At 39.5% G+C, this 14,735-nt stretch overlaps 1 protein-coding gene and 2 long non-coding RNA genes across 4 annotated transcripts in view; 2 read left to right on the top strand and 1 right to left on the bottom strand.

Annotated features, from left to right (window-relative positions):
• LOC125360986 overlaps window positions 1–12,196 on the top strand; it is a 29,842-nt gene extending 17,646 nt beyond the window's left edge. The window contains exon 3 of the long non-coding RNA XR_007212851.1: window positions 12,148–12,196. This is a non-coding gene — a long non-coding RNA (uncharacterized LOC125360986). The remainder of the gene's footprint in view (window positions 1–12,147) is intronic.
• Window positions 1–13,336, bottom strand: part of Sgk3 (serum/glucocorticoid regulated kinase family member 3) — a 55,088-nt gene extending 41,752 nt beyond the window's left edge. For both annotated transcript variants that reach the window (XM_048359184.1, XM_048359183.1), the window contains exons 1-4: window positions 13,122–13,336; window positions 7,506–7,589; window positions 5,081–5,153; window positions 1,038–1,113 (exon numbers count right to left, since the gene is read on the bottom strand). In XM_048359184.1, coding sequence (XP_048215141.1) covers window positions 1,038–1,113; window positions 5,081–5,153; window positions 7,506–7,589; window positions 13,122–13,217 — 329 coding nt within the window. In that variant the 5' untranslated portion in view covers window positions 13,218–13,336. The remainder of the gene's footprint in view (window positions 1–1,037; window positions 1,114–5,080; window positions 5,154–7,505; window positions 7,590–13,121) is intronic.
• On the top strand, window positions 8,566–9,393 carry LOC125360988. Its single transcript, XR_007212853.1, has 2 exons — window positions 8,566–9,221; window positions 9,254–9,393. It is a non-coding gene; the product is annotated as an uncharacterized LOC125360988 (long non-coding RNA).
• Window positions 13,337–14,735: the final 1,399 nt, after the last annotated feature.

Here is a 14,735-nt window from a genome sequence, read left to right as displayed (position 1 = left end):
TCAATCACACACACACACACACACACTTTACATTGCTCAAAAAGTCATTTGGTGTTGTGATTCTAAAAAAACTAAAAAAAATGTTGTTCTCACAGTAACCATAAGGCAGTCTTTACATTTACATCGACACATTAATCTGTGAAAATGTAATTTTATTTCTTAGAACATGCATCATATACACAAGAGTATCGTATATTAATTTAAAGTCACAATGGATATCACCAATACTCAAGCACCAAGTACCAGATTCAAAATAGTCCATAGAAAAAGGTTTAAACTCATTGGAACAACTTCAACTTCAGTAGCTCCATGGAAGCTGTGTGGGTTCACAGCCCAGATTGCTCAGGAGGTGGTGACATGCGCTTAAAGACTGCCAGCTCTGGCTTCACGTGTGCTGTGAAATGCTACCGCTCCAGTCACCACGCTACGTTAACACCTGAGTGTCCTGATTTTGCAGCCTTTTGTACCCTCTGTTAATGTACCACTCCTTTTAGCTTGAAAAGTCTCTCTACATTTCTTGTTAAATGATTATGGATCCTTGAAGTCCCAGGAAACTTTGCTTGACTTTCCGGAGCAAAGTTAGCCATGTTTTCTGTTATTGTCTAGCACCCCTAACAAATATTACCTGGCTTCAATTTTTTGTTTATGTGGCCATCTCTCCCCAAGCTTGGGGGCCTATGCCTCTGGAAGCTATGGATGGAGCTCACTCAGCTTTTATATCCATCCCCAGATGCGAACAGGAGCTACTCAGTACGTTCTGAAGGTACGAATAAGTGTAATATCACATGATTAGCAAAAGGTTTTAACTATTTCACATTGCTTTCAAGTTTAATCTATAAAATGAATACAAATACAAAAGGAAGAAATGATATAACCAAGATGAGTTGATGAAGGGAAAAGAGGATAAAAAAAATCTAAGGGAAAAGGCTGCAGGAAAATTTCACAAACCTACAAAAAGGATAAATTCCCTGTGGAGCTTCTTCAATAGCATTAGGCTTGTGTTCACTGTTCTTTGAGAACACATGAAAATTACTTACTGGTTGTAAAGCTCTGGATATCTAACTAAGTTCTGGATGAATTCATTCAGTCCTGCTCTTCTCTGTTTAATAAAATCTGTAAGAGATAAAACTATTAGCATTGCTTTTGCCAGCCTATGCAATTATTTAAACATTTACTTAAGAATATACAATGTAAGCTAGTAAATAGTAGTTAAGAAGCTCCCCAAATTTAAATATAGCAAACAAACATGATCTCCCAAAAGAAAATTCTCAAAAACTTCTCATTTTAGATCTAAACACCCACTTTTTGAGGGGAGGGGGGTAGAAAGGGTTTTGCTCTGTAGCCACTGTCTTTCTGTCTTAGCCTGGTACACCTCGCCATACCTGACCAGATTTGAATCAAAGACTCACTATAACTTGGGGATGTAATTTGCTTTGTGGAGTTCCTCATGTACGAGGCAGCAAGTAAAAATTAACATTGAAAATCCTACTAAGGAAACAATTGCTACTATTAGTATCCTGTAAAACTAGGAAATGATTAATTGCTTGACCAAGTACTACCAAAACTGGTTAAATTTCTACTACTACTGAAAAGCCCTTGAAAGCTGGACATGATGGTACACATCTAGAATCCTAACACTGAGGAATCTGAGGCAGGAGAATCACAAACTTGAGGTCAACATGGTCTATATACTGAGATTGTCTTTATAAACCAAAGGCTGGAGCTCAGTGGTAGAATACTTGCTTACCTAGCCCGCACAGGTCCTAGCTTTAATTCTCAGTACTGTGGAAGTAAATAAATATATATAAACAGACATGTAGGTAAATTCTCCTTGGAAATGTACTGGTATACTTTCCTAACATAATTTCCATTAACTTGAAAGTGGTTTTGTTTTTTATAACTGAGACTTACACAACAACTACTAAGCAGTTTCATAAAATAAATATATTATATATATGTATATATATATGTATAAAGCACAAATGTTTCTTACAGTTAAAACGTTATTCAAATATTTTTTTTCTTCTGTAAGAGGCAGTGATCAGGGGGATTGTGGTTTGAGACCAGCCTGGGCACAAAAGTTCAGAAGACGTCATCTCAAACTGCCTGGCACAGTGTATGTGCCTGTCCTATCTAGCCACATGGGGAAACAAGTTAGAAGACTGCATCCCAGGCCGGTCTGGGCATACAGAAAGACCCCGACTAATGCAAAAGGGGCTGGAACACCTGCATGCAAAGAGAGTAGCCAAGTTTAATAGCCAATCAAGTATCACCCCCCCTTGCCCCAAATCAAATATCTTAGTTTTATTATTCACTGGCTTTGGTCCTCTCCATGACATAATTTCTTAGTTGTAAAATGAGGGTCATATTTATACATCACAATGTAATATCAGATTACCTGAGATAATGAATACAACTTCAAAAACTAACAATGGTACCAGTACAGTGATTAGCTATTTTCATTCTTATTATTTGTTGTTGTTGTAAGGCAAAACCCTCCCTACCCCCATAATCCTAAACCCTAACTGCTAGGCTGACACGTTCCCCCTTCAGCCACGGCCCAAGCCCTTTTTGCTCTAGTCATTTGTCATGTAGAGTTGTGTGGTTGGTTTGTTTTGCCTAGATTGCCTAGGACCACTGGCCTCCTGCATAGCTGGCCATACAGATACCAAGCATTTTAAACCTTGACACAGCATGTCAGAGCAGTTTATAGATGCTTAGAAATTAACACACAAAATACGGTCAAGAGAGCCCTTCCTTTCTGCCTCTCTCTCCCTTTCTTTCTGTTGGCATTTTTCATATAGCACTGGCTGCTTCAAATTTGCAATCCTCCTATCTTTATTTTTGTTTGTAAACTGAAATGAGTACCTAGTCTCAAATTGAAGCCATCCGTGAAATTCGTTAAGGGACTCCAGCCTCCACCACTAATCTCTCTAGGCACTCCCCCTCCTCCTTACTCAACAGTTTCACTTACTTTCTAATATATTCCTTCTTTTTAATCCCCCATACCCTTTCACGCAAATACACGCATGTGCACAAACACACACACACACAGAACAATACAAAGCCATCTTGTGTTTTTCCACTGAACAATATACGTGGGAGGCTATTCTGTAGTAATGTTACAAAGAGCTTTTTTGTTCCTGGCTATAGCTACATTATGTTCCAAACTTGGAAGGGTGGTTCCTACTTTCTAGTTTTTGTTATAAAAAAAAAAATCACATCACACAGACTTGCACATCTATCACTTTATATGCAGTTTATATTTCTGACAGATTCCTGAATATACTATAACTTTTTTTTCCTGGCCAGTCCTGGGCCTGAGCACTGTCCCTGGCTTCTTCTTGCTCAAGGCTAGCACTCTGCCACTTGAACCACAGTACCACTTCTGGCTTTTTCTATATATGTGGTGCTGAGGAACCAAACCCAGGGCTTCATGTATGCAAGGCAAGCACTCTACCACTAGGCCATATTCCCAGCCCCTGAATATATTATATCTTTGTCAAAGATAAATGTATATCATTTCCTTAAATATTACTAAATTCCTCTCAATATGTATTCCAACATTTTACATACCCACTAGCAAAATATAACAGCGCTTGTTTCCTCAAAATTTCGTAAAACAAGCATCTCATCCATCCATCCTTGGGGTTTTGTGACTAGTATGTGTAGGGATTTTACAAGAGCTCAGAGACACACGATCTGTTTCGCTGTTGACAAGTCATACAATACACTGAGGATCGATTTCAAATGCTTTTTGTGTGCACACGTGTGTGCACACACACATGCTGTTAATGGGGCTTGAACTCAGGTCCTCACACTATCTCACCTCGACGCTGGTGCTCTACCACTTGAGCCATGTCTTCAATTCCTCAATGGTTCATCAATAAAATCAGTTTCTAGTGTCAGATACTTAGCCTCAGAGAATTCAACCTGGTTATCTTGGCATTAACAAAGAAGCAGCGGTATTTTATATCTTGTATTTCTTTACCTTCTTTCCCTGATGAAATGATTTAGCTTCAAGCAGTCAACTAAAAGCTCTAAAACTTTCAATCCAAGTTGAGCTCTCATATGATCACCAACATGTAGTTGTGTCTTTGTGTGTGTAAGGAGTGTGTGTGTGGTTTGAATGTGGAGCCTTGTGCTCATTTGGTTTGTTCACTTGCTTAGCTGGCACTCTATTTTCTGAGCCATGTCTCTAGTTCTGCTACTGTTGGCTATTTTTTAAAAGAAGTTAATTTTTTTTCTGCCCAGGTTAGCTTTGAACTGCAGATCCTTTGGGTCTCAGCTTCCTGAGCAGCTAGGATTACAGGCACGAGCCACCAGTGTTTTATTCTACTTAGTGTCTTTATGATAGTTCAAATAATAATTTTCTGTCATCCAGTCCTAATATTGCAGATATCTCTAGTTGTCTTCTCTGTATGTGTTCTTTACTTTAGATATTATTATAGTTGTTTCACAAAAGAGTTCTTGGGGTTGGAAGCATGGCTCAGTGGGTAGAGCACTAGCCAATGATGGACTTTGACTCCTGGTGTCAGGGTGGGGAAAAAAAGTTGTTGCACATGGCTTATTTTCTTGCTGGCATTACTGATGGTAGAACTCAAAGCCTTATGATTGCTAGGCAAGCACTCCTTACCACTTTAGCTATACCTCCAGTGCTTTTGCTTTTCTCTTTTTTACTCTCTATATGTAATCCCTGGGCAGATAAATGTATCTAACCATGCTTCTGTTTCCTTAAAAGTCCTGGCTAAATCAGGTAAGGATTGTCAAGTTTAAAGACAGAGTTAAAATAAAATTCTAGTGCTGGGAATGTGGCTTAGTGGTAGAGCACTTGCCTAGCATGCATGAAGCCCTGGGTTCAATTCCTCAGTACAACATACACAGAAAAAGCCAGAAGTGGTGCTGTAACTCAGGTGGTAGAGTGCCAGCCTTGAGCAAAAGAAGCTCGGGGACGGTGCCCAGACCCTGAGTTCAAGCCTCAGGACTGGCAAAAAAAAATTTGACTATTATACAATGAATATGGCAATTACTTCAAACTTCAGCTTTCTCTCAATAGCTGGTATATACAGTTATCGCTTACCTGGATCAAAATTATCACCAAATATTCTCTTGGCAGGAATCTTCAAGGCCATAGCAGGAAATTGTTTCTTTAGCTAGAATTATTTTTTAAAAATAGCATTACATACATTATTAATTTTATAGGTTTCCTAGTTATACATTAAATAATATCTAATTTTTAAGGAAAAGTGACCCTAAGATATACTGTAAACATATGATCACTCACTGTACATTAAATTATACCAGTACAATATTAATTATACATTCAACTATACCAATTAGACCAATATAATTATACCAATACAATATTAAATTATACTACAAACTATCGCATTTTGTGCAAAAAATAAAAGCCAAAATACTCAGTAGTAGCTGTGTGACCTTTCTATGCCTCAATTTTCCTTTCTGTAAAATGACAATGATTTGAGCACTGTTATAGTTGCTTGTACTGCTTCAATGACAGCTTAGCCTCACCTAGCTATGTAAGTTCTCAACAATATTAACCACTGTATTTTAAATGTGCTGTGTTCTAGTCTAAATGAAAATTATTCCATTCTAAATGAGTAATTTTCTAGGAAAGCTGAAGAATTTTGCTTTCAAATCCCTTCTCAGCCTTCCCCTTACTATGTTAATACATTTGTTCGTTAGATTTGCTTGTCCTCAGAGATAAACATGTTCCTAAAGAAATCAAACTGATGGAAGTGAGGTCATAAAAATGGGCTATATTTTTACTATGAGCTTGATGTCAAAAACCCATGTACATATACAAAAAATTTCGATCAAACTAGCAACTGGTAGGAAGAATGAAGAAGAAATGTAGTAATCACTGTACACCACCAGCAGCTGTCAGCAAATTTCGTTCTGAAAAATATAAACTAATAACTGAGGTTTTTGTTTTTAACACAAAAATAATTGTAAAGGAAAAGACAGGAGAGAGGGAACCTAGTGACTAACCTAGTGACTAAGATAATTAATCTTTTAAAAATGTTTACCAAAATATTTACAAAAGACATGATATCTAAGATTTGTGCCAAAACTGTAATGAACTGGCTAAGGATAAAGACAAATAGACTTGTATCAGTTAATGACGCTAGATGATACCATTATATTATTTTCTGTATTTGCATTGGTCTATCTACTTATGTGTATGTGTTTGACAATTTGTGAAAAGTTAAAAACTGAAAACTGTCACAAAATACATTTTTTTTTTTTTTTTTTGCCAGTCCTGGGCTTTGGACTCAGGGCCTGAGCGCTGTCCCTGGCTTCTTTTTGCTCAAGGCCAGCACTCTACCACTTGAGCCACAGTGCCACTTCTGGCCATTTTCTGTATATGTGGTGCTGGGGAATTGAACCCAGGGCTTCAAGTATACAAGGCAAGCGCTCTTGCCATTAGGCCATATCCCCAGCCCCACAAAATACAAATTTAAGCTGAAAATTAAAATGTTTTCAGAAATTTTAAAAGTAGTACAGGGAAAGAATATTTTAAAAGGCATTTATAGGGCTGGGAATATGGCCTAGTGGTAAAGTGCTTGCCTTGTAGACATGAAGGCCTGGGTTCGATTCCTCAGCACCACATATATAGAAAAGGCATTTATATAAAAAGAGACAGATAAAGAAAATGATCAAATAAGAGTCTCATGGACTTTCCTCCCTGGTCTGGCATTTAGCAGCAATCTTCAAATCTTAGCCTCCTGAGTAGCTAGGAGTACAGGCATGAGCCACCAGTACCTGCTAAGTTAAACAACTTTTACTTGCTTCTGCTATCCAGATTTCCTAGAATGTGTAATAATTTTAGTGAAGGACAAATAAATGTTACTTTAAAGTTACAAAAAATTTTGAAACTCAATTAAGAATTGCAACTTATTTAAATATTATTTGGAACACACAAAGCCACAGTAAAATGCTAGACAGGATGCTAGAAGTCTAACAGGAGACAGCAAGTACTGCGGCTACACACTATCGAATTCATTCTAGTTTATTTAAGAAGCAACTTGAAAGCCAGGCAACAGTGGCTCATGTTGAAAATCCTAGCTACTCGGGAGGGTAAGACCTGGAGGATTCATGGTTTGAAGTTAGTCTGGGCAGAAAAGTTCCTGAGACTACATCTCAGAAGTAACCAGCCAAAAGACAGGCTGGAAGCATGGCTCAATTGTAGAGCATTAGTCAAGCAGGTAAGCTGAATGAGCACCAGACCCCAATACCAGGATTAAAAAAAAAAAAAGATCTATTTTGAAGTGTTCATCTAAGTTCTAGTTCCAATAGTTTATGTGGAACCGCTCAACAGTCTTTTTCCACCCTAAAGTTAGGATTTTGATGAGTTTTCCCCTTTTTGCACGTGTCTCACACATACACACACACACACGCACGCATGCACGCATATATTCAAACAATCATTTGGGACTTTTCTCTACTATTTTTTTTAAGAAGTCTTGTAGCGTATTACTTACGGTGTTGTAAAGTTTGTCAAACTCTGCATATCTCCTGAAGACAAACCATTCACTTCTGCCTACAGAGACCAGAACTTTATAAACCTGTGGAAATGAAAGTAGAAAAATTTAACAAACTGAAATGTTTCATCGTATCAGAAGGTGGTATTTTTAAGCGTTGTGAAATTTCTCTCTAATCTTCAGAGAACAACACAGCAAATGTGCATCGGTTCATCATTTAGATCTAATGAATTCTAACATTTTACCATTTTTTGCTTCAGATATTTTCCCAACAATAAGACATGGCAGATTCAATTCATGTCATTTTCTTCTTCCCCAGCATTATTACCTCAAAGTTATATTTTTTAGGTGAAGTCTGATACAACATAGTCACTCAACTACTAGCTATCATCTTCCAGGTAATTTTCCATCGCCAGTGCCAGTGCTGAGACTTGAACTCACAGCCTCACCTGCTCCTCTGGCTTTCTGCTCGTAGTGGGCCCTCTGCCACTGACGTCACTTCTGGCTTTTTGCTGGTTAACTGGAGAGAAGAGTCTCTCCGATTTGTCTGCCTGGGCAGCTTTGAACCACGAACCTCTGCTTTCAGATTCCTGAGCTAAGATTACAGGCATGAGCCACCACCACCTGTTCCTTGCAAGTCATAATTTACACAGTATTTTTCCTAACAAAAAGCTTATTTTAGATTTTCCAATAGCCTCTTACATATGGCTAAGGATTTCTTATATGTAATCTCATATAATCATAATCAACAACTCTATGAAATAAGCCAAATAAACATTACAAATCCCAATAGGAAGGGAAGATAACAAAGAGTTACGTTTACAGCTTAAAAAACTTATAACTAAGAATAAAATCAAAATCTTTTGTCCTCTGTGTACAAGAACTGGCATCAAATTGTTAGAGAATTAACTCTCATTATTCATTGTAGAGGTACTTCCAGAATATAATTCAACACATAATAAATTATGAGAAAAGAAAGTGAGGCCCCAATGATTTTGATCATTTCTAAAGGGTATAAAGTAACAAGACACAGTTACATGAAGAAAGGCTGGCGGATGTAGATCCTGGGTTATATTTTTTATGTTTTACAATGATGACCAGAGAGCAATTTGGGTTACTTATGAGGTTTCTACATAATTGTCCACAATCAGACAACTTAAAGGAGGAAATCACATTTATTTCAGAAGACACACACACACCCACGTCTATCAATTACCCTTTCCCACAAAAGACACTCTCCGTTTACAACTTCATATTAGATACTATGAGGAAAATACTCCTTTGATATTATACATGATTATACTGTATGACTTCTGTAATACTATTTAAAGTTGCACTGATAAGGAGGCAAAATCACTGGTATTACTCACAGGGACGATAGATGTACCACTCAGAAGGAGAGGAAAAAACAGTGTGGACAGAGCATGGAATCCAGGAATCAAGCTAACTTAAGAGGAGGGCACTATTGGATGTAAAATGTCAGAAGTGATTTTAAGATAAGCATTCCCCAAACATTCGGAGTACTGAAGGAGAAGATCCACTCAAGGTGCCAGTGAACTGAACCAAAAGTTGATTATACAGTCACTGAAACAGACATGGAAGCAGCACTAGTATAAAAGGACAAAAAAAAAAAAAAACCCTTAGGTTTATTATGATTAGGAGCTTTTTAGGTTCTTGTGTTGATGTTCTGGTGTGGAGAATATGGTCCCTTGAAGGGTTGGGTGACCAAGACTAAAACCAAGTCTAAGTTCAGGATGGACAGGCTCTGCAGCAAATATATTTACAGTAGTAACAAGCCTTGTAAAGTTAGGAACAGTGAGATTATAAATGACCGTTTATTAAGTTCTGAGAAAACATTAATAGGTATAAAAGAAAAAAACTTCAAATTTTTTAAATATTCAGCAAGAAAAGCAGAGAGTAATATGATAGTTATCACAATATGAAATCATCTCATTGTTTTTGAGTATTACCTCAGTGTCTGTCTTGCTCCACAAGAATCTAAACTCTTTAAGAGCTGGGGCTGTGCCACTTTTGCTACTAACCGAATCCCCAAAGGGGAATAGAATAGTATCTGCAATAATACAGAAACTTACTGACAATTCAATCACATGGATAAATCAAAATATAATGTAGGGCTAGGAAAATGGCCTAGTGGTAAAGTGCTTGCCTCACATACAAGAAGCCCTGGGTTTGATTCCTCAGCACCACATATATAGAAAAAGCCAGAAGCAGCACTGTAGCTCAAGTGGCAGAGTGTTAGCCTTGAGCAAAGAGAAGCCAGGGACAGTGCTCAGGCCCTGAGTTCAAGCCCTAGGACTGGTAAGACAAAACAAAAAATTTAATGTAGACTCGGTTTATGTTAAGTAGTACTAAAATACAATGCATGAATCTACGAGAACTATATGAATGGCCTATGAGAATAGAAATACAAAAATACTTGCTAGCACAATACCTATTTTTGTTCACAAGTATAACAAGGTATCTGGGGTTGCTGAAGCTGGACAGTTTGTGTTGGGTGAGGTAAGGTCTAACTGCTAAGTAGATTCAAGGCTCTTAAGAACTGGGAACTACACTGACCAATAACTAACATAAGAAGTCAGTACTAGTAGTCATCCAACAACAATTCAATAAATCCATATGAAACATCTACCATCTCTGTCTTAGGAGCTAGCAAAATAATAATGAAGGAATTCCTTCCTTCTATCAAGGATCCTTCATTCTAGCAGACAATGTATACACAAATAAGCACCAACTCTGTCAGGTGGTAATAATGGGCTATTAAATTTAGTAGGGCAAGCAAGACAGAGTGAAAGAGGTCAAGTGGGTGTGAAGGCGCTAATTTACACTCTAAGTGTCAGGAAACGTTTCTTTCATGAGGCAACACTTGGGACTCTCTGAAGGAAGCAAATGAACAATGTGATTTGGACAAGGTTTCCGAGGACAGGTGAGCAAGAGTGCTGCCCAAAGCATCCCTGGGCCTCTTACAGAAGACAGGGAGATACCTCTACCCTGAAAGAGCAAGAAACACCTCAGAAGATCTGCCCACATTTGCAAGGCATATACTTCTGTCCAACAGAGCAACATGTGAAGTCTTTCCCTAAAGGATAGAATGTCCCAAAAGTAAAAAAAGATGAGAGGAGGAAGGAAAATTCCAAGTCGAAACTATTTTACCCAAGGTATATTAACACCCTTTTCAAACCTTCAACGTGGGGGCTGGGGATATAGCCTAGTGGCAAAAGTGTTTGCCTCATATACATGAGGCCCTGGGTTTGATTCCCCAGCACCACATATACAGAAAACGGCCAGAAGTGGCGCTGTGGCTCAAGTGGCAGAGTGCTAGCCTTGAGCAAAAAGAAGCCAGGGACGGTGCTCAGGCCCTGAGTCCAAGCCCCAGGACTGGCAAAAAAAAAAAAAAAAAAAAAAAAAAAACCTTCAATGTGATATTGCTAAAAATGTGTCTACAAATGTGTAACAAATACATACTAACATATCTTCGCAACCCAGAGGCTGGAGAGGTAAACGACCAGTGACACACTCTGATCTCGCTGCTCTAGGTTTTAAGTGAAAGATGTGCCAGTTGTGTTTGTTTAGGAAGACAGAACAGAGGACCAAGGAGCTATATCAGCAATTCCCTCTTGGGATTTGGGAGGAAGCCACCATTTGGGGGGACTCAGCCCCACTTCCACAGTTAAGAAAGCAGAGTGGAAGAATGGTCAAAGGGTTTAACTCTTCAGCTCTCCCAACTCTCATGTGACAGACTCAGAGCCACTTGTCATGGGACTCTCCTGGTGAGGGTCAGTGACCTCCTTCATTAGAGGGGACCATTCATTACGGTGCACCCACAAAGCCAGGGGAACCAGAAAGGATTTGCTGGAGGTTCAGGGTGCTCTTTAGCTATGGAGAACACCATAAAACCTTATATAGGCCAACAAAAAAAGAGACTTCCAAAGATGCCGCAACAGATGCTGGCAGAGTGCCAGCTGGCTTGACCACGTAAACCATAGCTGGCAATTGGATGCATAAAGATCTAGAGGGATGAAAATACAAATACCTTCCCTAGCTTATCCTGAGAACTGTTATCTACTCAACATTCACTATGAAAGGGGAAACCGCTCCTCAAATAAACCAACCTGCCGGCCTCAAGGAGGGGGAAGGGCTCACGTAAGAAAACGGCAGTGCCAGGACATTTTTACCTAGATCAAACTAAGTTTCATGAATTTCTTCATACTATTCAGTGTGTAGGCAGGAGTAGGGGGTGATGGGATGTGTTTACAAGGAGACATAGTCAGTTGTAAACAAGATATAGTAACCTTGATTTTCCAGGAGAAGGAGGGCAGAGATCTCCACATTACACAAAATGGACGAATAGAACATTTTGTAATAATGGTCACCAATAATACTGGTTTGGTAAATATTCATTGTGCTTACTCTTTCTTTTTTTTTTTTCAGTGCTAGAAATTGAGCTTCCACAAGGAAGCTCTCTACATTTTTATTTAATCTCCCATTGTGCTTGCTCTTTATAAAGTCCTATGACAGAGACTGCCTAGCAAGTATGAAACGCTGAGTTCAAACCCTAATGCCACCAGAATAAATAAATAATACAAAATTAGAAATAGTCTTCGCCTTTAAGATTACAAAAAAGGGGCTGGGAATATGGCCCAGTGGCAAGAGTGCTTGCCTCGTATACATGAAGCCCTGGGTTCGATTCCCCAGCACCACATATAAAGAAAACAGCCAGAAGTGGCGCTGTGGCTCGAGTGGCAGAGTGCTAGCCTTGAGCAATAAGAAGCCAGGGACAGTGCTCAGGCCCTGAGTCCAAGGCCCAGGACTGGCAAAAAAAAAAAAGATTACAAAAAAAAGAGAAGTATTTTTTAACTGAGGTAGAAAATAATGAATGTCATAAGAAAAGATTATTTCAAGACAGCACGAGAGGCTGGGAATGTGGCTTAGCTGTAGAGTGCTTGCCTAGCATGCAGGAAGCCCTGGGCTTGATTCCTCAGTACCACGTACACAGAAATAGCTGAAGTGGCGCTGTGGCTCAAGTGGTAGAGTGCTAGCCTTGAGGGAAAAAAAAAAAGGCATGAAATAGGTGATGTCAGCATCTACAAATGGCAGTGCACACAAAACCACTACTATCTCTATCAGCGTGTATATACAGGTACATTTTTTGGCTAAGAGGGTTTATGAGATAATTTTTTTTTCTTTTTGCCAGTCCTAGGGCTTAGACTCAGGGCCTAAGCACTGTCCCTGGCTTCTTTTTGCTCAAGGCTAGCACTCTGCCACTTGAGCCACAGCGACACTTCTGGCCTTTTCTATATATGTGGTGCTGAGGAATCGAACTACGAGGCAAGCACTCTTGCCACTAGGCCATATTCCCAGCCCATAAGAAATATTCTTAAGGTTCTCTAAAGGAATAGGTAAAGTGGCAAAAAAAAAAAATCAGCAGTAAAAAAAGACAATTTGTTTTAAAGCCAGGAAAAGCTTTGTGGAAGACAGATCATTCAACAGAAGTAAATGAGAAAAAGAGGGGCATTCTAGGTGAGACAAGAACAAAAAGTAGAAATGGAAATAGTCCCTAGAGTTGATTTTCCCAAGTGCTTCACGTAACATACTTACAGTAAACCTCTTCTTTTTCTCTCTGTGTTCATCAGAGCTGGGAATGCTTACACTTGGGCAGCTTTCCTTGTGGTCCATGGTATAATCTCTTTGCATTAATTAATCAAAGGACAGCAAAAACTGTGTCCAAAGAAATTATCAGCAGAGGATGAGCACAATTAACTAATCCAAAATAGGAAACCTCTTGAGGTAATGTTCAAATTCCATCATGCAACCTTAACCAACAGAAAAACAAACAAAAAAGGATTAGCAAAACAATTTAAAGACACTATTACGATTTGTCATTCCTTGCATATTGGTTTCATTTTGTGTTTCTTCTACCAAGAATTTACTTTCACTCCAAGTCTTACTGTACCTTAGATTAGAAATTTACTATTTTTATTTAATATAACCTATCACTAAACCACAACCAAGTCTTTGCATCCCTTCTTTCCTTACTACTCAGACATTCTGGAAGCTCATATGCTGTGGTTTTTTTTTATTATTATTATTATTTGGTGCAGGCCCTGGGACTTGAACTCAGGGCCAGCGAGCTGTCCCTCAGCTTTTTGTGCTCAAGGCTAGCACTCTACCATGTGAGCTACAGCACCACTTCTGACTTTTTGGTGTTTAATTGGAGAATGAGTCTCGTGGACTTTACTGTCTGGGCTAGCTTCGAACCGTGATCCTCAGCTCTCAGCTTCCTGAGTAGTTAGGATTCCAGTTGTGAGCCACTGGTGCCAGCTTATTCTGCAGTTTTTGTGTGCTAGGGGTGAAACCACACTTCAGGATCACCAGAGCCTTGTCTCCTGTCACAGTGGTCTACTGCGTGAGTATTAGAGCAGGTGGAGCCCGCTCCTTTTTCAAAGCACATTAGCCTTATCTGGGAACTCAGGACCCATTTTAGCCCATCCTTCTCTACCTGCAGCAGACACAAGAAGGAGAAGGCTACAAACCACACCATGTATACCTTTCCCTTGATAAGGTGGGACTTAGGGCTGTGGGTCCCAGGGCTGTGGGTCCCATTGGTACTTTACTATTTATGAGCTGGAGTGTCTGAACCTTACTGTGCTGTATAGTCCACAGAAACAGCATTACAGAACATCAGACTTAAGTCTTCCCTTTTGAAGGTGCAAAAAGATATCACACTTAGTGTCCTTCATTAAGAACGAAGAAGAGGGCTGGGGATATAGCCTAGTGGCAAGAGTGCCTGCCTCGGATACACGAGGCCCTAGGTTCGATTCCCCAGCACCACATATACAGAAAACGGCCAGAAGCGGCGCTGTGGCTCAAGTGGCGGAGTGCTAGCCTTGAGCGGGAAGAAGCCAGGGACAGTGCTCAGGCCCTGAGTCCAAGGCCCAGGACTGGCCAAAAAAAAAAAAAAAAAAAGAACGAAGAAGAGCCGGGCACCGGTGGCTCACGTCTGTAATCCTACTTGGCTCAGGAGGCTGAGACCTGAGGATCACAGTTCAAAGCCAGCCCTGGCAGGAAAATATGTGAGACTCCCACCTTTTCAAGTTGCTTTCCAAGAGTTACTAAAATTGTCCTTCCACCTTTCATTGTCTCTTAACTCAAAAGGATACAAAACGAGTCCCAGGACCACTCTGAAGAGAACACTGCTTCTCTACCATAAAA

The sequence above is a fragment of the Perognathus longimembris genome, chromosome 12 (genome assembly GCF_023159225.1).
Source record: "Perognathus longimembris pacificus isolate PPM17 chromosome 12, ASM2315922v1, whole genome shotgun sequence".
Classification (NCBI taxonomy): domain Eukaryota; kingdom Metazoa; phylum Chordata; class Mammalia; order Rodentia; family Heteromyidae; genus Perognathus; species Perognathus longimembris.
This window is presented reverse-complemented; position numbering and strand designations above follow the sequence as displayed.